General features: G+C 38.0%; 3 protein-coding genes across 3 annotated transcripts; 1 reads left to right on the forward strand and 2 right to left on the reverse strand.

Annotated features, from left to right (window-relative positions):
- Window positions 1–572: 572 nt before the first annotated feature.
- mboat4 (membrane bound O-acyltransferase domain containing 4) lies at window positions 573–2,388 on the reverse strand. Its single transcript, XM_082171738.1, has 3 exons — window positions 2,065–2,388; window positions 1,719–1,943; window positions 573–1,648 (listed from the first exon to the last, which is right to left on the reverse strand). Exons 1-3 carry the CDS (start codon window positions 2,184–2,186, stop codon window positions 715–717), a joined length of 1,281 nt encoding a protein of 426 aa, XP_082027864.1. The 5' UTR covers window positions 2,187–2,388; the 3' UTR covers window positions 573–714.
- Window positions 2,389–3,618: 1,230 nt separating this feature from the next.
- Window positions 3,619–18,377, forward strand: gldc (glycine dehydrogenase (decarboxylating)). The gene is made up of 25 exons (XM_082169671.1): window positions 3,619–4,040; window positions 4,231–4,309; window positions 6,208–6,343; window positions 6,686–6,850; window positions 8,512–8,589; window positions 8,672–8,819; window positions 9,288–9,484; window positions 9,581–9,677; window positions 10,840–10,945; window positions 11,032–11,171; window positions 11,252–11,332; window positions 11,430–11,527; window positions 11,645–11,729; window positions 11,835–11,876; window positions 12,082–12,224; window positions 12,519–12,594; window positions 14,207–14,332; window positions 14,697–14,846; window positions 15,854–15,966; window positions 16,062–16,203; window positions 16,920–17,031; window positions 17,118–17,213; window positions 17,289–17,461; window positions 17,668–17,748; window positions 17,837–18,377. Exons 1-25 carry the CDS (start codon window positions 3,768–3,770, stop codon window positions 17,972–17,974), a joined length of 3,075 nt encoding a protein of 1,024 aa, XP_082025797.1. The 5' UTR covers window positions 3,619–3,767; the 3' UTR covers window positions 17,975–18,377.
- coq2 (coenzyme Q2 4-hydroxybenzoate polyprenyltransferase) lies at window positions 18,188–23,434 on the reverse strand. Its single transcript, XM_082169672.1, has 8 exons — window positions 23,352–23,434; window positions 22,558–22,988; window positions 22,298–22,464; window positions 21,059–21,180; window positions 19,910–19,995; window positions 19,650–19,783; window positions 19,378–19,566; window positions 18,188–18,603 (listed from the first exon to the last, which is right to left on the reverse strand). Exons 2-8 carry the CDS (start codon window positions 22,859–22,861, stop codon window positions 18,442–18,444), a joined length of 1,164 nt encoding a protein of 387 aa, XP_082025798.1. The 5' UTR covers window positions 22,862–22,988; window positions 23,352–23,434; the 3' UTR covers window positions 18,188–18,441.
- Window positions 23,435–24,035: the final 601 nt, after the last annotated feature.

The raw sequence follows: 24,035 nt of genomic DNA on the forward strand, positions 1-24,035 counted from the left end.
GAAGTTTTTGTTACTTTTTTTAAATTTCAACCACAAAACTCCTCGAATCCATTACATTTTTTGTGTGTGTATTCGTGGTTCAAGTGCGACAAAACTCCCTCCCTTGGAACCCTCCGATGAACACAATTTGATTTGTTTTTATTAAAAAACATTTTCCTGGTCAAAATGACCCGAGGGAAGGATGAAGGAATGGTAAGTAAGTAGGAATGGTAAGTAAGTGGATAACCTCAACTTTCGGTTCCAAAAACGGAGGTAACTTTCAGGGTATGTAAGTAGCCTATAGCAGCAGGTTATGTTCCAGGGTTACTTTACTTCAGAGGTTTTTCAGCACATGCGTGCTCTTGATGAGGCTCCAGTGGGCGTGACAGATTGCGCATATACAGGTATATAGTTATATCGATATATAAATTCTCATCTCACACATCGTTGATCTGCATTCAGACTTTTTTTTTTTCAACAGGACGTTTTCTACTGTATGCTATAATGTATTTCTATAAGAAAAGACATGATATGATGTGATACATCTTACCTTCAATGTGAAACCAAAATGACTAAACAAAAACAAACTCAAGTTGTCTTTGCAAGCACAGTCTTTCTTTTTATTATATAGCATAATTAGCATCAAACAAACAATATAGGTTAGTTCTTATTCACAGTGATTAAAGATTATTAAACGATTACATTTATATAAAATACACTGAAACTATGAATTTCTCACAGGATAAAAACCATCAGAATACTCAGCAGTGGAAACACAAAGATATATGAGGACCAGAGCAGTTTCACTGATGCTAAACTCTGAAGTTCCACACAGACAACAACACATGAAATGGTCAGTTGAGTAAAGGCCCAGTTTAGACACACATACAGCCATTTCCTCCACAGGGAAGTAAGCTTTGGATGCAATAAGTGATGTAGCTTGTAGTCCCCCTGCACAGTGAAGGCCCAGATGAGAAAGCCCAGAATCTGCCCTGGATGAAGGCCATGCCACCACGCTGAGAACCCAAAGGTCATGAACAGTGGAGATCTGTTGGACCTTTTGAAGACCATTCTTCGAAGCCACTCCGCCGTGGTTCTGTTCCACTGGCGTGCAAAAACTGAAGGACGATTCGACGCTTCAGTCACCCATGGACTTCCATCAGAAAGCCCATCCCATGATGTTTTTCCACTGTGACCATAACCATGGAGACCTATTCCTGCAGCACTGTTAACACACTCACTGATCGTCCAGTGCGCATAATAGTTCATCTTTAGTAGCAGCGACAGGATCCAGATCCATAATATATCTTGAAAAACACAAGTGCTGTTTACTCTTAATATGACTGATTTTAAGAGTTCCTTGAGAGGATATTTAATCCACACCAAAACTACAACTTGCAATATCTTTGAAGTAAGATTCCCTAAATATGAAGCAAGGGGTGGCGTTACACTAATTTTCCTAACAGACTCCACAAACGTTTTGAAACTGTAAAGTGGTCCTCCAAGAAGAGCAGGGAAATAAAGTGAGTAGCTTAGAAATGGAATAAGGACGGGTTGATCCTGACTGCTGTTTTGGAAGGGACTAGAGAGTTTTCCTTCCTGCAGATCAAGCGATAGAGAAGAAACCCTCTGGGTCATCAACATGAGAGCGGATATGGCCAGTAAAAGTCTGTTAGGAGTAAAACAAAAGCTCAAAATTGGATGTTTTCATACAGTGTACTTTTGGAGAAATACAGTACCTAGAGTCTGGTGTTTCTTGAAGCCAGTATAACTGGTACTGGATGTACAAGTGCCAGCAGGTTTGCCAGCACATCTGCAGTCCCATCGTCCACTGATGAATATGCATTGGATGTAAACAGTGGATCAGCAGCAGGAAAAGGACGGCACTGAAGAACAGCAGTAAGCTGTATGGACCCATTGTTACAATGGCCAGGATGAATCCTCCCAATGTCAGGTACATGTACCTTGCAGTAGGAGATGAATTTCAGCTATTTCATTTCACAAGTGACATCAACATTCGGAGAAAGGACAATGCATTTATCAAAAATCATGAATAACAGCATGGATCACGTTATCATACTGTACCTGCTGATCATTGAGAGATGTCCTTGTCTGGTTAAACAACAAAACAGAAATGCAAATGGTATGTTCACAAACTGGTAAACCAGCTGTCTGTTTCCACCAAAAAATATCCAAACGAGATCCATCACCAGGCGAGGCCAGATAGTTGTGGGAACTGCTCGAGTGGTGTGCGTGAGTAAACGAGAAGATACATATACAGTATGGCTGACTTGCCTTTTATTTGATTTTCAGAGCAAAATGTCTTTCTGCATTTCAGACGTGCATAGATAGACAGACATTCAGTCCGTCACAGTGTGTACTTATTTCCTAAATGGAATCTGACAGCGTGCCAACCAAGTTATGAGTAAACAATTATCTCAAACAGAACAAGAAAACGCTTTTTACACACACAACACAAGATAGATAGATAGATAGATATAGCCTAATATCAGATATATATATATAGATAGATAGATAGATCTATAGAGCCTATCAGAGATAGATAGATAGATATAGCCTAATATCAGATATATATAGATAGATAGATCTATAGAGCCTATCAGAGATAGATAGATAGATAGATAGATAGATAGATATAGCCTAATATCATATATATATATATAGATAGATAGATCTATAGAGCCTATCAGAGATAGATAGATAGATAGATAGATAGATAGATAGATAGATAGATAGATAGATAGATAGATAGATAGATAGATAGATAGATAGATAGATAGATAGATAGATAGATAGATAGATAGGATGGATGCAGCTATCAGGCAGAATAGATAGATAGATAGATAGATAGATAGATAGATAGATAGATAGATAGATAGATAGATAGATAGATAGATAGATAGATAGATAGATAGATAGATAGATAGATAGATAGGATGGATGCAGCTATCAGGCAGAATAGATAGATGGATAGATAGATAGATAGATAGATAGATAGATAGATAGATAGATAGATAGATAGATAGATAGATAGATAGATAGATAGATAGATAGATAGATAGGACAGATGATAGATGGATGGATGGATGGATATAGCCTAATATCATATAGATAGATAGAGCTATCAGACATAGATAGATAGATAGATAGATAGATAGATAGATAGATAGATAGATAGATAGATAGATAGATAGATAGATAGATAGATAGATAGATAGATAGATAGATAGATAGGTAGGTAGGTAGGTAGGTAGGTAGGTAGGTAGGTAGGTAGGTAGGTAGGTAGGTAGGTAGGTGGATGGATAACGGACTTGAAGTTCTCTCTTTTTAAATAATACAGCATCCCAGGTTTGGAGAATGAGGAACACTTTCCAGCTTCTGCTCCATTCTGATTGCTCCACAATTTTCTTTTTTTGTGCGTTTTATTGTTTTTAAAGTTTTATTGTGCGTTCAAAAACGCAACTACAAAAGCATGTAAAAACATAGAAAGGATATCGAGCAGATACCAGCTGTATGAGTAATTTAAGCTTTAGGCGCTTCGTAAGAACTCCCCACGGCGCATTCGAAAGTTACGGCGGAACCTGAGCGAGCGGGGCTTGTCCCTGCGTCAGAGACAGTTCACTTATCGATTGGCTGCTCCTTGTGCAACGAGGAGGCGCATAAATAGACACTTTTAAGGAATTTCACAGACAGTTAGTGGGGTACACGGCGTGGAGGCTGGCTGAAAGATTATCGCAAACAATTTTCGTCAATCTCAAGCGAAGAACATGCAGAGCTGCGCTAAATCCTGGCGGGTTGTCATCAGCCGGTCGATGAACGCTCGCGTGCCATGGAATATCAGCAGCAAAGGGGATGTTTTTAAGAAACTTCGCGGTTTAACGGTAAATGTGTCTGCAAATGTGCGCTGTATGGGCACCTCACAAGTTCTGTGGTCCAGAAAGATTGAAAGAATTCTGCCGAGACACGATGATTTCTCTGAAAGACACATTGGACCGGGTGACAAAGAGAAAAGAGAGATGCTCAATACTCTTGGACTTGAGGTAAAACTTATTTTTTCGAATTAAACAGCATATTTTAAACCAATATACTTCAATGCTAGCCAATTTAAACGCTTTATGTCAGCATTTTACCTGCATCTTCAACTTTCTAATGTGCAACAATTTTCGCGGTTTGTGTTGATAATACAATTAATGAACAAAATAATAGTTTACATTTTGATTTTGATTTCAGTCAATCGCTCAGCTAATAGAAAACACAATTCCCGCATCCATCCGCCTGGGAAGAAGTTTGAAAATGGACGATCCTGTGTGTAAGTTGCTCTTACTCCTCTCAGCAGCGGCAGACAGAGGAAACACGTGTCGTTTGTTGTTGTGAATTCATCATATATTTGCATTGACTGTCTGTGAGGCAAACCGCGAGGTTGCATTTCATTTAAGCGGTATTGTAGAACTATTTTTGGTGGTAGATTTTAGGGCAGCGGAATTATTAACTGCATTAAGCCTTTCTATCAAACATATTATTTTTATTTCGAAATATTTCGAATTAGGGGTTTCTAACAGACCAGACTCTAACAAAGGAGTCTATCTGAGCGAGGAATGTAGGTTACACGCTCTTTGTGTGCCAATAGACCTTACTGGAGGGTTTTTCACCGTTAAGTCTTCCTTTGAACATATTAGGAGTTGTTTTTGCGGAGCCCGGCGAGCAGCACCAATCTCCTGACGCCCTCCGCCGATGCCAATAGGATGACAATTAGAGTGTAAAGTTCAGCGTCACACGGCCAGTTTGATCTGGTTAGCAGTAGCATTACATCACGCGTGCACCGCTCAACATATAACTTTGCGTAATAATTGACAATTTAATGGGGATAACGACGTTTAACAGGAAGAACTTTGAGTTGCATTGGCAATCATAACGTCTGACAATTATTTAACAAATAAATTTACTATAAAAAGCGACGATTTACCCACAAACAACAGAGTACACCGGTGTGTGAATAACACGGTTTAATTTTAATTTCTGCTGACAATACGACTATTAAAATTTAAAACCACATACTTTTTTATATTAACACATTATGCAGATGTAAAAAGTCTAATTTTAAGACCAATATTCTTATGCCAACATAACACCACTCACTAGACTGTTCTCCCCCTCCCCAAATCAGTTTCATGAATGACAAAAAAATTATCAAATTTAAAGATAAATATGGTCTAATTTATTATAGTCACTATGAGCTTTGACATATGGCAAGGAGTCAGTTTTCTCCTCTGCTTGTGTGTGTATCTTTAATGAAGCAAGCCATGCTGAAGCTGATGGGGGGGCTATACTGGATTCTGCTGGTTCAGCTGCACAGAGCTTGATCTGCAAATCCTGCAAATTCATTGCTCAACAAGAATGGACTACTTTGGCACTCTAAACTTTCCCATTTGTAGTTTTTTTTTTTTAAGTTTAATTTATCTTTTACATTTTTTGCACTGACAAACACTATCTAAAACACCAAACAGCTGCATGCACACATTTTCAGTGTAAAACAAAATGAACATCCCGCAGACATGTTAGTGTGAGGGGGGTGTCCGTAATGTGTATTTCTCTCTAGCTGTTTTTACTACTGCATTATCTTTGCCCCGCTCAGTTGCTGTGTTGCTAAGCTGCAACACAATGCCTCGGGAATTTGTGTGTCTCGGTATGAACCGGCTCCATTGCCCTCGAACTACAACCATTAAACTAGTTCCCAAGCCATCAGAAATGTCCCATATTTGCCCTTTATCTACCTTTAACTACTAAATTATAAATTGCTAAATTCTTAATCAGTGAGATCACGTGCTCTTGTATTATTCATCAGGACAATGTAGGTCATATGTTGCAATTGACATGATATTTTTGTTGGGGTGTGCTGAAATACCAGGTGTATTTGCCACGATGTGTGAAGGCAGTTAAGTACTCATTATATGAGTCATGTGAGAAGAAGCTTCTTAAAAATATTGTGGGCACAGTCACTTGTAAAATTAGGCTGATTTCAATTTGATGCAAGAGAAACCATAAGGGGGTTTTTGTTAATAGAATGAGCTTAGATCTGAAAGACGTGATCATCTCTTTTACTGTCAAATCAAAGTATGTGAGCACTGTTTAATTAACCTAGGGAGTTTGTTTTAATCAGTAACCTCAGATATCCAAATTGTTCTTATCTTTGTACTTTAATTACCACAGGTGAGAATGAAATTCTTGACTCACTCCAAAAGATTGCATCGAGGAACAAGTTGTGGAGGTCCTATATTGGAATGGGCTATTATAACTGCTCCGTCCCACAAGTCATACAAAGAAACCTGCTTGAGAATTCAGGATGGTATGTATTGTCTTGGCTTTTTTAATTTTTTTTTTTTAAGCATTTATTTCACCTTTTGGTGGAGCATAGTCAAAAAGTGGACCAATAAAAATTGACACCCATCAACCCTTTGTTTCTGTAATGAGACTTAAAATTTACAGTCACGAGCTAGAACACCATGGTCATTAGTTTCTCATGGTCAGTACAGTTCTAGTCAAAAAGCAAATTGCATTTTGATGATTCTTATTACATAAAGGAGTAGCGTGCCCAGCATCAGATGTGTCTTGTGACTCAAGCTGAAGGTCTTTGGTTAGAGCTTTAGTGAGTTTTTTTTTTTTTTTTTTTTTTGTGTGTTCTCTATAGGGTCACTCAGTACACACCGTACCAGCCTGAGGTCTCTCAGGGGCGTCTGGAGAGCTTGCTCAATTATCAGACAATGGTCTGTGACATCACCGGATTGGCAGTAGCCAATGCATCGTTGCTGGATGAAGGCACTGCCGCTGCAGAGGCCATGCAGCTCTGCAACAGGTTAGTCCACCAACTGCTGGAAACATCAGTAAAGAACATGATGCAATTTTATCAAGGAGGAGTTTACTCTACAATCCCAAATCCAGAAAAGTTGGGACATTTTGTAAAATGCAATAAAATATTATTCTGTGGTTTGTTCATTCTCTTTAACCTTTATTTAACTGACAAAAGTACAAAGAAAATATTTTCAAAGTTTTCACTGACCAACTTAAGTGTGTTTTATAAGTAAAAGTGTATATATAAACACATTTTAATTTTGATGGCTGCAACACCCTCCAAAAAAGTTGGGATAGAGGCAAAATGTAAAAAAAAAAGAATATAGAATATCCAAGTTAAACTCTTTTGAAACATTCCACAATAAGAAGGTGATTTGTTAATAGGTGATGGTATCGTGATTTAGTGTAAAAGGAGCATCTCAGTCTTTGCTAGCAAAGATGGGTCATGGCTCACCACTTTGCTAAATATCACGAGAGCACGGTCAATTCAAAAATCACATTTCAAAATGCAAGATTGCAAAGAATGTAGGTCTTTCACCTTCTACCATACATAATATTGTGAAAAGATTCAGGGTATCCAGAGAAATCTCAGAACATGTAGGCCAAGGCAGGAAACCTCAGTTGAATGTGCGTGACCTTCGAGCCCTCAGATTGCATTGCATGAGAAACTGTCGTGCTACTCTGTTAAATACAGCCACATGGGCTCGGGAGTACTTTGGAAAACCATTGTCACTTAACAATCAGATTCAAGTGGCATTCCTTGATGCAGAAGCAGTTTTACGCAAGGAGAAAGCTATACATCAATTCTGTGCAGAGATGCCGGAGAGTTATCTAGCCCGAGCTCATCTCCGGTGGTCCAAAAGACAGTGGAAATGTTTGCTGTGGTCAGACCAATCCACGTTTCAGCTTGTTTTTGGGGATAAAAAGATATCAAGTTTCTAAGACAAAAGGGACCATCCAGTCTTTCATCAGTGACGGGTACAAAAGCAAACATCTATCATGGTTTGGAGGTGCAAACAGCAAGGGTGACTTGCATGTGTCTGAAGGTACCATTCATGTGGGCATATATTGGGATTGAACAGAGACAAATACTGCCATCAAGATGACATCTTTCCTGGGAAGCAAGACAATGCCAGGCCTCATTCTGCACATGCTAAAATGGTTTCTAGACACTCTACACCGTATAAGGGATGTGCTATCATGAAAAGGAGACTCCGACAACTACGACCACGGACTGTTGAGCAGATGTCTTGTATCAGGCGAGATTGGGCTAAAACTTCAACAATTAGTTTCTTAATCCTCAATTCCCAAATATTTAAACCATTTATTTAAAAGGAAAGGTGATGTGACAGTGGTTAACATGCCTCTGTCCCATCTTTTTTGGAGTGTGTTGCTGCAGCCATCAAAATGTGTTTATTTACAATACACTTACCTTGGTCAGTGAAAACTTTTCAAAAACTTTTGTGTACTTTTGTCAGTTAAGTAAAGGTTAAAGAGAATTAACAAATCACAGATTCTTCATTTTATTGCATTTTACAAATTGTCCCGGCTTTTCTGGATTTATTAGCCAACACCTGAAACGGCACATTCAGGTATTCGGCATGCAGGATGGCGTATCCCCAGGGCTGGGAGTGATGATTAACACTCACCTTGTCATTTTCAAAGGCAAAACAAAAGAAGAACGTTCTACATTGACCCACGCTGCCATCCACAGACTATTGCAGTTGTGCAAACCAGAGCCAAGTAAGGAAGTTCACCAATTTATAGAATAAAACATTCTATCTCTCTATCTATCCAATCCTGATGAAATGTTTGTATCCCATAGTTACATTGGCGTGAAGACCGTTCTCAAGCTTCCTCATGAGATGGACTTCAGTGGGAAGGATGTTAGCGGTGTGCTCTTCCAGTATCCAGACACTGAGGGCAGGGTGGAAGATTTCACTGCACTTGTTGATCAGGCTCACAAGGGTGGTGTATGTACCTGTCATTTTAAAACTCACATTTTCTGATACCAATCTTTGTATATAGGGTTTTGCATGAACCATTTACCTAATTTAACCTTAAGACTCATTTACTCCCCGTCCCAAACCTGTATGACTACTTTCTCCTGTGTACAACAAAAGGGAAAAAAACTGAAGAACACTTTATTTCCGTACTATTAAATAATGTCAGTTACTGATGTCAGACCTGCCTTCATGGCATGTTTGAATATGTTGAAGTGAGAGTTAAATGTTTCCTCAAAATATCTCCATCTGTGTTCCATGTAGAAAAAGTTGTTTTTATTTGGAGCGACATGAGGGTGAACTATCCTGTTCCCACTACAGAATCTATTTTGATTTTGTTTTGTATACAGATGCATTATAGCATATGATTCATACATGATCAATGCATGAGTCCATTGATTTTTTTTGTGTGTGTTTTTTTTGTTTGTTTTTTCATAGGCACTGGCTTGCTGTGCTACAGACTTGCTGGCGCTCTGCGTGCTGCGTCCTCCGGGTGAGTTCGGAGTTGACATCGCCTTGGGCAACTCTCAGCGCTTTGGAGTTCCTCTCTGCTATGGTGGGCCTCACGCTGCATTCTTTGCAGTCAAAGAAAATCTGGTCAGGATGATGCCTGGAAGGATGGTTGGAGTGACCAGGTGAGTCTGTCCTTTTTTTTTTTTTATAGTCTCAAGGCCTCAATGTAGTTTGCCTCATCAGTGTTGGTATAAACTGTCAAATGTTTCCGGTTACAGAGATGCAGCTGGTAAAGAGGTTTATCGTCTGGCTCTCCAGACCAGAGAGCAGCACATCCGCAGAGACAAAGCCACTAGCAACATCTGCACTGCCCAGGTAGAGCTTAAATGATCTGAAAATACTATGTGTGTGTGTGTGTGTGTGTGTGTGTGTGTGTGTGTGTGTGTGTGTGTGTGTGTGTGTGTACTTGTACGACTGTCTTTGTGAGGATCGATTGAGTTTTAGACCATCGAAAGTGAGGACATTTTGGCTGGTCCTTACTTTCTGAGACCCCTTTAAAGGCCTGTTTGATGGTCTACACTTGGTTTTAGGAATAATCAGTGTTGGTGAAAGTTACTTTTTAAAAGTAATGCATGACAGTATTGCATTACTCCATAAAAAAAGTAACTAATTGCATTACTTAGTTACATTTTATAGAAAGTAATGTTACGTTACTTTTGCTTTGCTTTTCTTCATCTAAGCTGGGCTTGCTTATTTGTTTTTAATAACAAAAAAGTTATATTTTTGGCAAATGTAAAGGCCCTTTCACACCAGAAGTGAAATGAATAAGCCTCAGGCTGAAGAAAATGCAAATTCACATGTGACAGTAGAGGGTGCAGCTCAAACAAACTTTTCAGCTCTGCTGCTGAAGAAATTTCAGTGCAAATGTGATGTTTATCTAAAGTAATTTTTGCTTATTACTATGGTTGAATTGGATAATTGAAGGTCAGCAGCGAAGACATTGGTTAATATAGTGAGATTAAATGCATAAAGTATTAATGAATTCATGAATTAATTATTGCAGGTTTGCAAAATATTTTTTGCCTTTTACTATTTTTACTCATTTTGAGAAATGCTGAATGTTTTTGTGCTAGTTAGATGAGTAATGCATGCTCACATTTAGTCTGAAACTTATGTTTCACTCAACGCCTCTGCTTTTCTCTCAACATTGAGGACAGAAGTGTGTCAATACATGAGAAAACAAAGTAACTTAGGTTACTTATTTGAAAAAGTTACCCAGATATTTTGTTGTAAATTTAAAAGTAATGGGTTACTTGGAAAAAAAGTAATCTGATTACATAACTCACGATACTTACTTATACATAGGTTTAGGGTAAGGTTTGGAGTTAGGCAACTAGTTGTGATGGGTAGGGTTAGGGTAAGGAGCTAGAGGTAGCATTGTGTCAATGAATGTTCTCACAAAGATGGCTGTATAAGAATGTGTGTGTATTATCTGTGAAGATGTATTTCTGTACTCCATTTTAATGTCTTTACTCAGGCTCTTCTTGCAAACATGGCTGCCATGTATGCGTTATATCATGGTTCTCAAGGATTGAGGCACATTGCTGAGAGAACCCACAATGCAACGTTGATTCTCGCTGAGGGCAAGTTGTTTGACTCCTGTTTACTCTTTTTACAAGAATTGTATAGGGATTTTTGTGATACTGATTGTTTCTTGTTGTGATAATAGGACTGAAAAGAGCTGGGCATAAACTCCAACACGAGAACTTCTTTGACACGCTGAAGATCAACTGTGGCGTGGCCGGCAAGGACATCCTAGAAAAAGCTACGCAGCGGGAAATCAACCTGCGGTTGTACAGTGATGGACTGGTGAGACCTGTGAAAATTTGAAAACACAAATCAACAAATATCTTTTGTTTAATGTTTTTAATTTCGTGATGTGGTTTTAGCTCGGAGTGTCTCTGGATGAAACCGTCTCTGAGAGAGACTTGGATGATCTGCTCTGGATCTTCGGGTGTGAATCTTCAGCTGTAAGTTCTTGCCTAATTCAGAAAGGTTTTTAAATATTGCAAAAAATCTGTTTGTCTTCGTTCCCTCATGATATATGGTCTTTTTGACCTTTATCAGGAACTTATTGCTGAGAAAATGAGTGAGCGCACAAAAGGATTGCTGGCAGGCCCTTTCAAGAGAACCAGCAAGTTTCTCACCCATCCAGTGTTTAACAGGTCTGTTTCAATGCTAGCTATTGTTTTGAACAAATCTGTTAGTGAATGAAACTTTCTACAACTGTGTGGATGTGCTTTTTTCTGTGTAATAATTATTTGTATTGCTTTCAATTTCAGCTATCACTCAGAGACCAATATTGTACGTTACATGAAGCGCCTGGAAAATAAGGATATTTCTCTCGTACATAGTATGATTCCATTGGTAAGTCAAAAATCGAAGCATCACCGAGTTTACTTTGGGATTTATCCCATGTGTTGATCTTACATAAAAACATCACAGTAACACAAACTCCTCTTTTGAATTCAGGGCTCATGCACAATGAAGCTGAACAGTTCCTCAGAGCTCATGGTGAGTCAGGATTGCTCTGCTCTTCTAGAATAGCCCTCCTTTTACTTGTTCTTTTCTCTGACATCGCCTCACTTCAACCAATCAGAGCAAAGTTGATCTGGAGACCATTTGTGCCAATGGTTCTACAATCTACTTAGGCTTACAATGCTTTTGAGAAACGCAGCCCTGATCTTTTCATTGTTTGACTGTAACCTTTTACCAACAGCCAATCACCTGGAGAGAATTTGCAAACATCCACCCATTCGTGCCGTTGGACCAGGCTGAAGGTTATCAGCAGCTCTTCAGGCAGCTAGAGAGAGACCTTTGTGAGATTACAGGATATGATAAGATCTCCTTTCAACCAAACAGGTAAGTGTCTTGCCTGAAATTGCTGCTTCAATATCAAGCAGATGATTCATTCTGATTGCAAACAGTGGTCTTGTAGTTGGCAAATCAAGTGTCAACATGACTCTGTTTCATTCAGGTTTCTTGTGCTGATAAGTTTGGGGGTGTGTACGCATCTCTACATTTTGCTTGGTTGACACTTTAACCGGATCATTAGTATACTGTACTCTTGGGCAAGAGCCATTTGAAGCAATCTTTGAACTCTGTTGTGCTGAGGCAGAATGGTTACATGATGCTATTGATTTCTTTGTCCCGTAGCGGCGCGCAGGGGGAATACGCGGGCTTGGCTGCAATCAAAGCCTATCTGAATTCCAAAGGAGAATCTCATAGAACAGTGAGTATCATCCTTCAGTGAAAAGCCCCTCTCATTAACCTTAAGCCTCATGTTTGATCTCAGGGCCTTTTTAAAAACATTCTTGACATTTGAAGGATCAGGCTGATCCTTCATGACTTTTACTAATCTTATGAGAACTGATAATAAGCAGAATTTCAATCTGATAATATGAACTTCCTCCATAAAAAAGTTGAAAGTAGGTCATGCATGCATGCATTGGGTTTTCATGTTTTTTGAGGACTTTCCATAGACATAATGATTTGTATATGGTACAAACTGTATATTCTATCCCCCAACCCTCACACAAAACTTTCTGCATTTTTTAATTTTCTAAAAAACATAATTTAGTATTGAAACGCTAAGAGCTGTTTTCCTAATGGGTACCCCAAATATATCCCCATAAGGCAAAGATTTCTGGTATTACTGTCCTTGTGCGGACATTTCCTCCCTACAACGTAGGGAAAGCCTGAACTCCCCACACACACACATTCATGTTTAGTTGGGTACCTAAATTGGGACATTGCATAATTATAAATACCTAACCTTAACAGAAAACTTCCTGCATGTGTACAATTTCTACAAAATTTTTACAAATAAATATGTCCACAAAAGGAGGTTTTGGGAGATTTTGTGTTTGTGTATATGCACGCAGTGAAATATATTTTTGTCAGCAACTGTAGATCACATTCTGTACTACCTGCAAAAAGTTGGTGATACAAAAAAAAATCTCAAAGTCGTTCAGAAGTCTTTTAACAGTGATTGTTAAATTCTTCAAGAGTTGTTTTGAACCTGAGGGGAAAATTGCTGAAAAAGTGTCAAATTGTTTTGACGAGTTGGGACTGGAAAGAAGATCAGCGATAAGAACGTTTAGTCAAGTCATTGTAGTGTTTTGTAACCTGGCCTTTGTTTTTTATCATCTCCCTAATAAGCAGATCTTAGATAGCGGATGCAGCTCTTAAACCAGCCAAGGTTCAAACTGCCATGTTTGAGTAAATAGCCATAGAAAACAACCACCCCGTTACAGGATTCTACTTCAGTGCAAGATTCCATATTTGGTGATTTTCAAGACTTGCAGTCCTTGGACGATGAGTTTGTTTATGGTGACCTGCTGCAAATTGCACAACATTAAGTGTTTAGGCCACTGTGTCCTTAGTTCAGAAAGTCTGCCATACAGTCTGTTATGACATTTTGACATTTAATGATTAAGTGGAAGACACTTGATTAAAATTTAATACACCCACATTAGAATTCTGTTATTTTACTCACCCTCGTGTTAATCCAAATGTCTGTGGAACATGAAAAGATGCATAAAAAAAGTAGACCTTGACTACTTGGCTCCATGAAAGTAGTCCCTATGGCTTCATGCAAGTATCAGACCGAAATCTGTTTTGACAAAGGTAGTTTGCAGAATATATATAAGCTCAAATAAGAGTTATCACATCTTGTCATCGGTCTTAGTGTTGCAAATATATTTGACAGAAAATAGCTTCTGTGTATCTTAAACAACCAGTAAGTTTCCTTGTTAGAAAAATAAGTTTGTTTGTTTGTTTGTTTGTTTGTTTTGGTTTTGTCTATTAATCTCCCATATTAAATCTGTTATGGATTTGTTCAGGTCTGTCTGATTCCCAAATCAGCTCATGGAACGAATCCTGCCAGCGCACAGATGGCGGGCATGAAGGTTCAGGTGGTGGAAGTGGATAAAGATGGCAACATCGATGTGTCTCACCTTAAAGCCATGGTATGTACAATGATTTAAAGAGTTTAGAATTGCATCTTCTGTTCGAGGGCTATTTACACCAATACACTGATATATGTCTATGATAACATTATCACATCAGTGTTAAAGGTGTAAAAGTGTGTAATTTCTGCCCCACTAGCAGCACCAAACAAAATTGCGCAAATAATGACAGTTCCCTGAATGCACCTCTTGTCTGCCATTGGTAAAGCAAACAAATAGTCCCAACTCACACATTGTTGCGGTGTCATGATGCTCAATTGTTTTGAAAGCTCAGTGTTCATACTTTCTGGTGGGAATCAACTTATGAATGGCTTGGTTATGTCTGGGCTAGGGAAAATGACTCGCTTTACCACGTTTTTGATAGGTGGAAAAACATAAGGCCAACTTGGCCGCCATAATGATCACCTACCCCTCCACTAACGGTGTGTTCGAGGAGAACGTCCGTGAAGTGTGTGACCTCATTCATCAGAACGGTGGACAGGTGTACCTGGATGGTGCCAACATGAACGCACAGGTGAGAAGATGGAACCGTAAGACTTTACAGTACTGTAGTAATAAGAGCTGCACGATTAATCTGTAAAAGATCCCGATCTCGATTCAAACATCCACATGATCTTACTCCTAAATGACAACAATTCGGCTATATCTATTAAACCTTTGATGAAATCACACTGGAACATTTAAATCTGGGTTTGCGCTGCTCCTGAGCCAGAGAGAGCAGTTGTATAGGTATGAAACCACACAAAGGTCTTTTCAACCACACAGTATCGTTATTTCTGTAACAAATATTCAAATGATCACAGAAGTACTGGGCTAAGTTTATTGTTCACATAAACACTGATGTTTACAGTAGCGATCAAAATAGAGCACATCACCTTTTGAAAGTAACTTGGCGCTTCAAATAACGATCTATTGATTACGTCGTTACATCAGTAGGTGGCGACAAGTGACTTTTAAAAAATGTATTTCTCATTGCAATCACTCTTTCAAGATATTCGTTCAAAAACAAATTTTCATCCAGTGATGAAACAAGTGAAGTATGTGACTGAGTCAATGAATCAAACCGATTAAACATTTCTTTTTCAAATTAAGCATTTTTAAATAGACAGCAGCAATTAACATTTTGTCAGAACCTCTAGTAAATTACGTTATGTTTAGTTGTTTACTCAGATTAGTGATCTCTATTTGAAACAAAAAATCATGATTCTCAATAAATCCAGGATCATGCAGCTCTAATAGTAATCATTAACATTAGTTAGGCAATGGTTAACATGAACTAAACATGATCAGTGCTTTTACAGCATTTATTACTCTAGTTTAATCTTAACTTCACATTTTTTTTACATTAACAGTTGTTTATGCATTGAGTAAACTGTGCACCATGATTCTGAATTAATATTATTAATAAATGCTGTAAACATTTTAGAAGCTTGTGTTACAATAAGAGTGGTTTACAGTGTTTTACATTAAATGTGCATTTTCTTTTTGGAGTTTTCATGTTCTTGTTTCTTTTTGATACAGGTTGGATTATGTCGACCAGGAGACTACGGCTCAGATGTTTCTCACTTGAATCTCCACAAAACCTTCTGCATTCCTCATGGTGGTGGCGGCCCTGGGATGGGACCAATCGGAGTGTAAGTGTTTTGAAGTGAACAGACCTTCCCTATGGCACCTGTACCAGAAATGTTGATCTGTTGACTCCAGTTAACCTAATTGCTTTTGCCTACAGGAAACAGCATCTTGCCCCCTTCCTGCCCAATCATCCAGTGGTGAACATTCAGTTCACGAATGCAGGAAGTTCTCTGGGCACCATCAGCGCCGCTCCCTGGGGCTCCAGCGCTATCCTGCCCATCTCATGGGCTTACATTAAGGTCGACACTCCCTCTGCACTTCCAGTCTTACCTTTTTAATAACAGTGATGTACTGATATTAACATTGACCGAAACAGACTAATATTAAGTTTCGGTTACATTTAATAAGGTTTCATTATTTAACTACTTAAGTTAACATGAACTGAGAATGAACAATACTTCTACAACATTTATCAATCTAAATTAATGTTAATTTCAAGATTTACTAACATTATTAAAATCAAAAGTTGTATTTGTTAACATTATTTAAAGCACTGAACCTATCAAACAATGAACAACCGTATTTTTATTAACTAACATTAACAAAGATTATTAAATGCTGTAACAAATGTTTTGCTCATTGTTCGTTCATGTTAGTTAATACATAAACTAATGTTAACTAATGAAACCTTATTGTAAAGTGTTACCTACATTTCTACACTATTTGCCTAAATGTATTCAATAAAACGCTGAAGTTATTTTAAATCCTACATGTGTATTTGGGCATCACAACGTTACATGGTCCAACATTTACTTTGATATTTGCTGAAGATTGCATTGTGATTAATTTACTAGTGATTTTAAATATTAACTTTTAACTACTGAGTTTTAGATGACGGCAAAGGTACTCTAAATATAAAATAGAGGAAATGAGCTGCACAATATCAATGGTACCAATCTATCATGCATCCCTAATTCATTAATCTAATATTTGATTTTTTTCCCCCATTCAACAGATGATGGGTTCAAAGGGTCTTGGGCACGCTACAGAGGTGGCCATCCTTAATGCCAATTACATGGCTAAAAGACTGGAAAACCAATACAAAATTCTTTTCAGGGGCACTAAAGGTTGGTGTTATTGAATGAAATATTGTATTTTCTGATCTTAAAAAAATAAACTGAAGTACCTCACAAACATTTGTGATTATTTGCAGGATTCGTTGCTCATGAATTTATTTTGGATGTGCGGCCTTTTAAAAAGTCTGCAAACATCGAGGCAGTTGATGTAGCAAAAAGACTGCAAGATTATGGTAAATAGAAAAACATTTAAAGCAGGTTATTTCATGGATGACAATTCCCTGATCCTCCACAACCTTTTATGGCAGGTTTTCATGCACCGACCATGTCATGGCCTGTGGCTGGAACTCTAATGATCGAACCCACGGAGTCTGAGGATAAGGCCGAGCTGGATCGCTTCTGTGACTCGCTGCTGGCCATCCGGCAGGAAATCGCAGACATCGAAGAGGGCCGGATGGACTCGAGGATTAATCCTCTCAAGGTGAGCGTTAACTTAACGGAACATTCTTTGTCAGCAGCGTCTGTGGAGCTTTTACAGTAATGCATTTGGATGGAGCGTTAAACTATTTGTATCCCTCTTGCCAACTCAAATTAGACATTTATGTACAAAATAATGAATAGAAGCACTTTATTAAAAACATGAGCATATTGCCTTGCCCGATATAACTTTAATTTTGTTGTCCAAAGATGGCTCCTCACTCATTGGCCACTATTACCTCGACCACATGGGACAGACCGTATTCCCGAGAGGATGCTGCTTTCCCCATGGTGCGTACCTTAAATCAATGTAAAATACAGACTCCTCGCGTTCTTATTAATTCAGTTTTAAAATGTATCTTTAACCTTGTTATTTCAGCCTTTTGTGAGACCTGAGACCAAATTCTGGCCCACAATCTCAAGGATCGATGACATCTACGGAGACCAACATCTCGTCTGCACCTGTCCACCCATGGACGTCTACGAGTCTCCATATGAAGAAAGAGCTTCCTCGTGACCTCATTACTCAATGACACGCTTCTTCATCCAAATGAATCATTCCTATCAAAAATGATCATACATTCTTCCCTGTGATTTACAGTCTCTTCGGTACGTTCACGGTGCCTCAGATTTCCTTTTGCATACAATGCACAAATAGTTGGCCTCTGTTACTCTACTAAAACAATCCAAATCTGATTCATATACTGTAATCAACCTATATAGGGGTTCATTTTTGTTGTTGTTTTTTATATTTTTATTTGCTGTATAAAAATATTTGGGTGTTTTTGGTTCATATGTAGGTATAACTTTCTGGCACTGTTCTCGATGTTAACATTAATTTTATAGATGTTATGTACGTTTTCTAATTATTTAATAAATAGAGCCAGTTTGTAGCAATTTAATAAATATTTTAAAAGAAACGCTGGTTAACATGATATGTCTCGTAAATCAATGGTATTACAAGTCGCACAACCAACAGACTCTCTAATTTGAAATGGAGTTCAGCTGCGTTTCATACTGATCATCGTTTCTCTTTTTCCATAAATTTCCAGTCACTATTCCTAAGAATAAAAGCAGTCCGAGGTTTCGGTTTGAAGCAAATTTTTTCCAGCAGTCCTCAGGTCTGTTGATGTCCACAGCGTAGATCTATGGAACACACACACACACAACAAATATTAACTGTCAATGCAAAACTTTTATTTGAGAGATTTCCTCAGCAAATATTGATATGCATGTAATAAAATCAATCGCGTAAACTTTTGAAATGGCTCATTATGGTATGCAATATTTTTAAAATATTATACACATTTATATAAATTAGGGCTTGCACAACTATTCAGTTTACAAGTGAAACAAGTAGCTTTTAAAAACCTTCATTCTGACCATTTTGAGAGAATGCAAGACTAACCATTTTAACTATAGCATGTCTTTTTTTTTTTTTATAGGAGATTTAAATAAGAGTGAGACTGGTCACGACATTTGCATATTGTTGCCCTATTGTTGCTTTGGATAAAAGCGTTTGCTAAATGTAAATCAAATATTAAATAGGATATTATTTTCCTATTATTAAATTAAAAATATCTTATTCTCCCTGTATCTTTATCCTGTTAATATTTAAAAAGTTCAATAAACAGATTAAGCAACAAAAAAAAAAATATTTATTAAAATAATTCCAAGCATATACAGCTGACAATCATGTGACTGACCACATGAGCAGCACGTTCCTGAGTTCGTAGGGTCACAGAACTCGCTCCTCCACCATGAACAAATTGCCATCCGAACGCATGAATTTTATCGTTGAGGTGCCATGCAAATTTACTTTTACAGACCTCCACATGACCATCCAAATACGGCTAAAGGCTTAATTGTTTTGTAACCCTAGGCAGGCCACTATTAACAATAACAGTTTGACTTGCTCACCTGATGTGCGAGATGAATAGCCACTGCAGACACTGCACAATAGTAAGGCAAAGTCTGGTCCGCATTAACTCCCGCTAGAACCAGCCCTGACAACATCGCCCCTGTAAAGCCACTCAGCCACAGTTTGGTGTTCTCCTGGAACCTCAGAGCTGTAGACTTCACACCCACTTTTAAATCATCATCTTTGTCCTACTCATGAGGGGGAGATGAATCAGAAAAATGTACACTGCGCTCATTTATGTTAGGGTGTGATAACTAATCGGACACCGTACCTGATGGGCATAGATTGTGTCATAAATCAATGTCCACATGACACCAGACACATAGAGAGGTAAACACACAGACCAGTCACATGATCCCTTCACAGCAGACCAACCCAGAAGAGCACCCCAGTTAAAAGTGAGACCTACAGATGATGACAGATCATGCAGAACGTTCAGTCTAAGTACTTTCACTTTTAAAAAATGTTCAGAGTAATATGGAAGGGAGAAAGATTTTGAATTTGAGAAAGATGAAATAAATGGTAACACACCTAAAACAAACTGCGGCCAGTATGTGATTCTCTTCATGAGAGGGTATGTGACCACCAGCGACAAAGAAGCAGCTCCAAGAGCTATGCTAGAGAGAGATGGGAAGTCAGTTTATCAGATATTAAAGCCGCCATGAAACGAAAATTGTAGTCATCTTTTCTTCCTATTGTGATGAATATCTGAAAGAAATGGCTTCTCCAACAAGAAAAAATGTAGGGACTTAATTTTGTCCATCGGGAATTGATCAGATTGTTGTTGTTTGCTAATAGAGTACAGCAGTTCCAGATGTAAAAACCCCATTCATTTTCTCCATAGGAAAATTATTTTTTAACAACAAGTTATAAACTTTAAAGACAGACCTACAGGTGAGCTACAAGGTTGTACATTTATGGTATTTGCTTATTTGCATTGAAGGGGTGGATTCTTGAATCCACTGCCGCTTCAATGTATATCCTTTGAGTGGTTGGTTATCAAGTTATTAATTAATATTTATCCTTGAAAATGACATCTTCAAGCTTATGTTAAAGTATTTACTTTACTTTTCATCTTCAACCACTAGAGAATCATGACGAATATTGTCTAAACCTTTTACTGAGAGAATGTATATCTTATCATTATGTTTTGGGAAAGTTTCTTCGTCAAAGCAAGAGCTTGACCAACTCAGACCTTGAAGAAGCTGTGTATCTGTGTATCACTGTGTGTGTGTGTGTACCCTTTTGTTACGGAACCTGACGTTTGTGAGGTGAGCAACTAGCACGCAGTGGAGATGAAATGACCATCTGACAGACAAACTGGAGCCTGGAAACTCAGATTGGTGACCTCAATGGGTCACTTTGTGTCTAAAACGGGATTTTCACTGACATCCTGATAATAAATGGAGATAGGCTTCTGAAGAACAGCCTTATGTGGAAATTTTCTACGTTTATCTGTGCCTTAACCAATCAGAATATTCAACCTGACGCGATAATGTATTTTAATGACCTGTGTAGAGTATAAACGCTGTTGTTTTGAGAATGTACAGCAGAGCGGCCTTCGAACTCCTTGCTAATATTATAATATCAACTTGAAAGTAAAAATTCTGCCTCAGTCCCAATTGTTGGCAAAATACATTAAATTTTGTTTAAAAAAAAAAATGGTCAAATATGAAGTACCTGTAGTAATTGAGGCAGAGCAGGACCCCCAGGGCTAAACTCAGCTGGCCTCCGAGGAAAACCAGAGCCCGAAACGGTGTGATCTCCCCTGATGCAATGGGCCGAGTGGCTGTCCTTGACACCTACCAGAAACATGACAGACCCCAAAATCAGACTCCAACAGCTGCCAAGATCAAATCCACATTTGATATTATTAAAAATTCCTCAGAATTTTGTATGTCCATGCAATGAAAGTCAACCAAAACTGGTAAGGTAACCAACATTCTTTAAAACATCTTATTTTTCTATGTACTACAGAAAAATGTCATAAAGGTTTGGAAGGGTAAGTGATAAGAGAATATTCTTTTTTGATGAACTAAGTCTGACACTGACATTGTTTATGGCACGTTTATCTTACACAGATTAGGAGATAGGTTAGGTTAGAGTGTTGAAAAGCAGATAACAATGCTGAAATTTATGGAAGCTTGTTTCCGCCACTGAATAAAAAATAAAAAAGTAATTTGCGACTTTTTTTATCTCGCAATTCTGACTTTTTTCCTCAGAATTGTGAGCTATAAAATCGTAATTGCGAGTTTTAAAGTCCGAATTGCGAGATATAAACTTGCAATTGTGAGAAATAAAGTCAGAATTGTGAGATCTGTGCCCGGTTTCACAGGCAATAATAATAAATGGCAATAATAATAAATAAGAATAAACATCAGAATTGCGAAATGTAAAATAGTTATAATAGTGAGATAAAATTACGCAGTTACATTTTGTTTTTTATTCTGAGGCGGAAGCAAGCTTCTATAGAAATGTACATCACTAGTGGAACAGAAATCCACCACATCTTATGTTCTCAGATAATGAGCAAAAACAATAGATGACTTTTTGGGACGACTAAGGGAAGAACATTATAAGGGGGGGAACGGGGAAGTCATCTTAAAGTCACCACAAAATGTGGAATATTGCAGTAATTATTATGAATAGTTTATCTGTGATCATTAACATCTCTTCTCTGATGACACATTTACTGGTGCGAGGGCAGGACAACCTGTCACTCACATGAGATCACAGCAAAAAAGCAAACCACAATGATCCAAAGATCCAATTAATTCCCAGTGGACAAAATCAAGTCCAGCCCTACATTTTTTCTTGATCGAGAAGGCAAGCTGTTTCACTCGGATATATGTCAAAATAGGGAAGAAAAGTATATCGCAACTTCCATTTCATGTCGACTTTAAATTCATGTGCTCATACCTTCCTGTCAAAGTCTTTATCCCACATGTCATTGATAGTGCATCCAGCTCCTCTCATAAGTAAAGCTCCGACACCAAACAGCACAAGCATGCTCAGATCAGGAAGGCATCCCGGGTCTGCCGCCAGCCCAATACTCCACGCACAAGGCAGATACAGCAGCCACGTTCCTACAAGAACACTTCATTAATATTATAATGAAACACAGAAGAGCTTGTAATGTTTGAGCTTCCTGGATAATGTGTCGTTTGACATGAGCTCACCTATGGGTTTGTCGAGTCTCATTAATCTGAGGTACGGCTGAACAGACGCTGGAGCTGCATTGACAATCCCAGCAGGCGTGAGGCTGAAAAACCTTCTGCCGTAGTTGTGACCTGCCAGTGAAGGAGACCATTTTCTCTGTTTGTGATCATCACTTTTGTTAAAGCAGGATCCAGGCTGACAGAAGTCTGTGATAATGTTTTCATGCTGTCTTCTGAGGGTTGAAAAACGGGCAGAACAGATCTGTGGTAGATGTCTCTTCACTGCATGTGGCTTAAGCAGTGTCAGTAGTCTGGTGCACATCATTTTGTCTGTTGAGCTGTCATGACCGACTTTTAGTAAGAGATGTCACGACTGCAAAGTAGTGAGGTGCTTCATTCATTGTCTACCTGCATTCATGTGTAAATGAGGGACCTCTTCGGGAACAATAAACCTGACAATACAAACAGCAGAGAACACAATACACCGTATTCAGTACAGATTACTGACGAGTCATGAAAATGCCAAGTTGAGTGAAAATAAGGCTTTTTCTTGTAAAAATGTGTGCCAGTATTCTGTAAGTTAAGTGTAATCAAAATGAATATAATTTTAAGATTTTAAATACTGCGCTCCTTCTGTTATCGTTACACTCTTACTATTCCCACTGAAAATGCCCCCGATTGATCAAACAAAGGTGTTACAAACAGCAGCAAGCATGTCATGTACCGGGGGGAAATGATAGACCAGTAAAGTCAATGATGTTTCCCTGTTAAAACGTTTTTAAATAATTAATTTCTATTGGATATATTTAACTTACAGCGCTATGTGACAGCTGAATTTTTTTTTTGAAGTCCTTTAGATTATGGTGTGCGCCAATGTCGTGTTCCCCCTGAAACGTTTGTTTTCTGTATAGTTCCGCCTGCTTGCTGGTTCAATTTTTCATTCTAGTGTACTTGTTGTCTTTCATGTTATTATTCAGTATTTGCGAGCATCAATTTAAGATGACATTTAAATAAATATAACAGTCAATATGCTATAAAACACTGGAAAGTATCATAAAATATGATTTAATAAAACTTAGACTACTTCAACCAAACCAATCCGTTTCATTCTAATTAAATTGTCATGTACAAGTATGACGCTGGTCATAATTATTGTGTCTTTGCAATGCAAGCTCTATATCAAGCTATATACATTAATTTGTTACTATAGCAAACCAGGCAAACCAATAAAAATGACCAAAAATGACCCATATATTTATGTAGAGACAAAAATGCTTGTGTGGTGAACTCCTCGTTATTTAACATTGTCATAATATATTCATCTAAATCATGGTGAAAGGTTTAGAAAATAAAATGACAGTGCTTTCTCAAAAAAAAAAAAAAAAAAAAATCACTCAACTCTTATGTATATGCTCATTCTCTCTATCCAGAGGCAGAAGACCCCTAATTAATACTATTTAAAATCATATATTTGGAAAATCATATATCATATTGAAAGT

This window comes from Leuciscus leuciscus (genome assembly GCF_965113295.1).
Source record: "Leuciscus leuciscus genome assembly, chromosome: 5".
NCBI classification, from domain to species: Eukaryota; Metazoa; Chordata; class Actinopteri; order Cypriniformes; family Leuciscidae; genus Leuciscus; species Leuciscus leuciscus.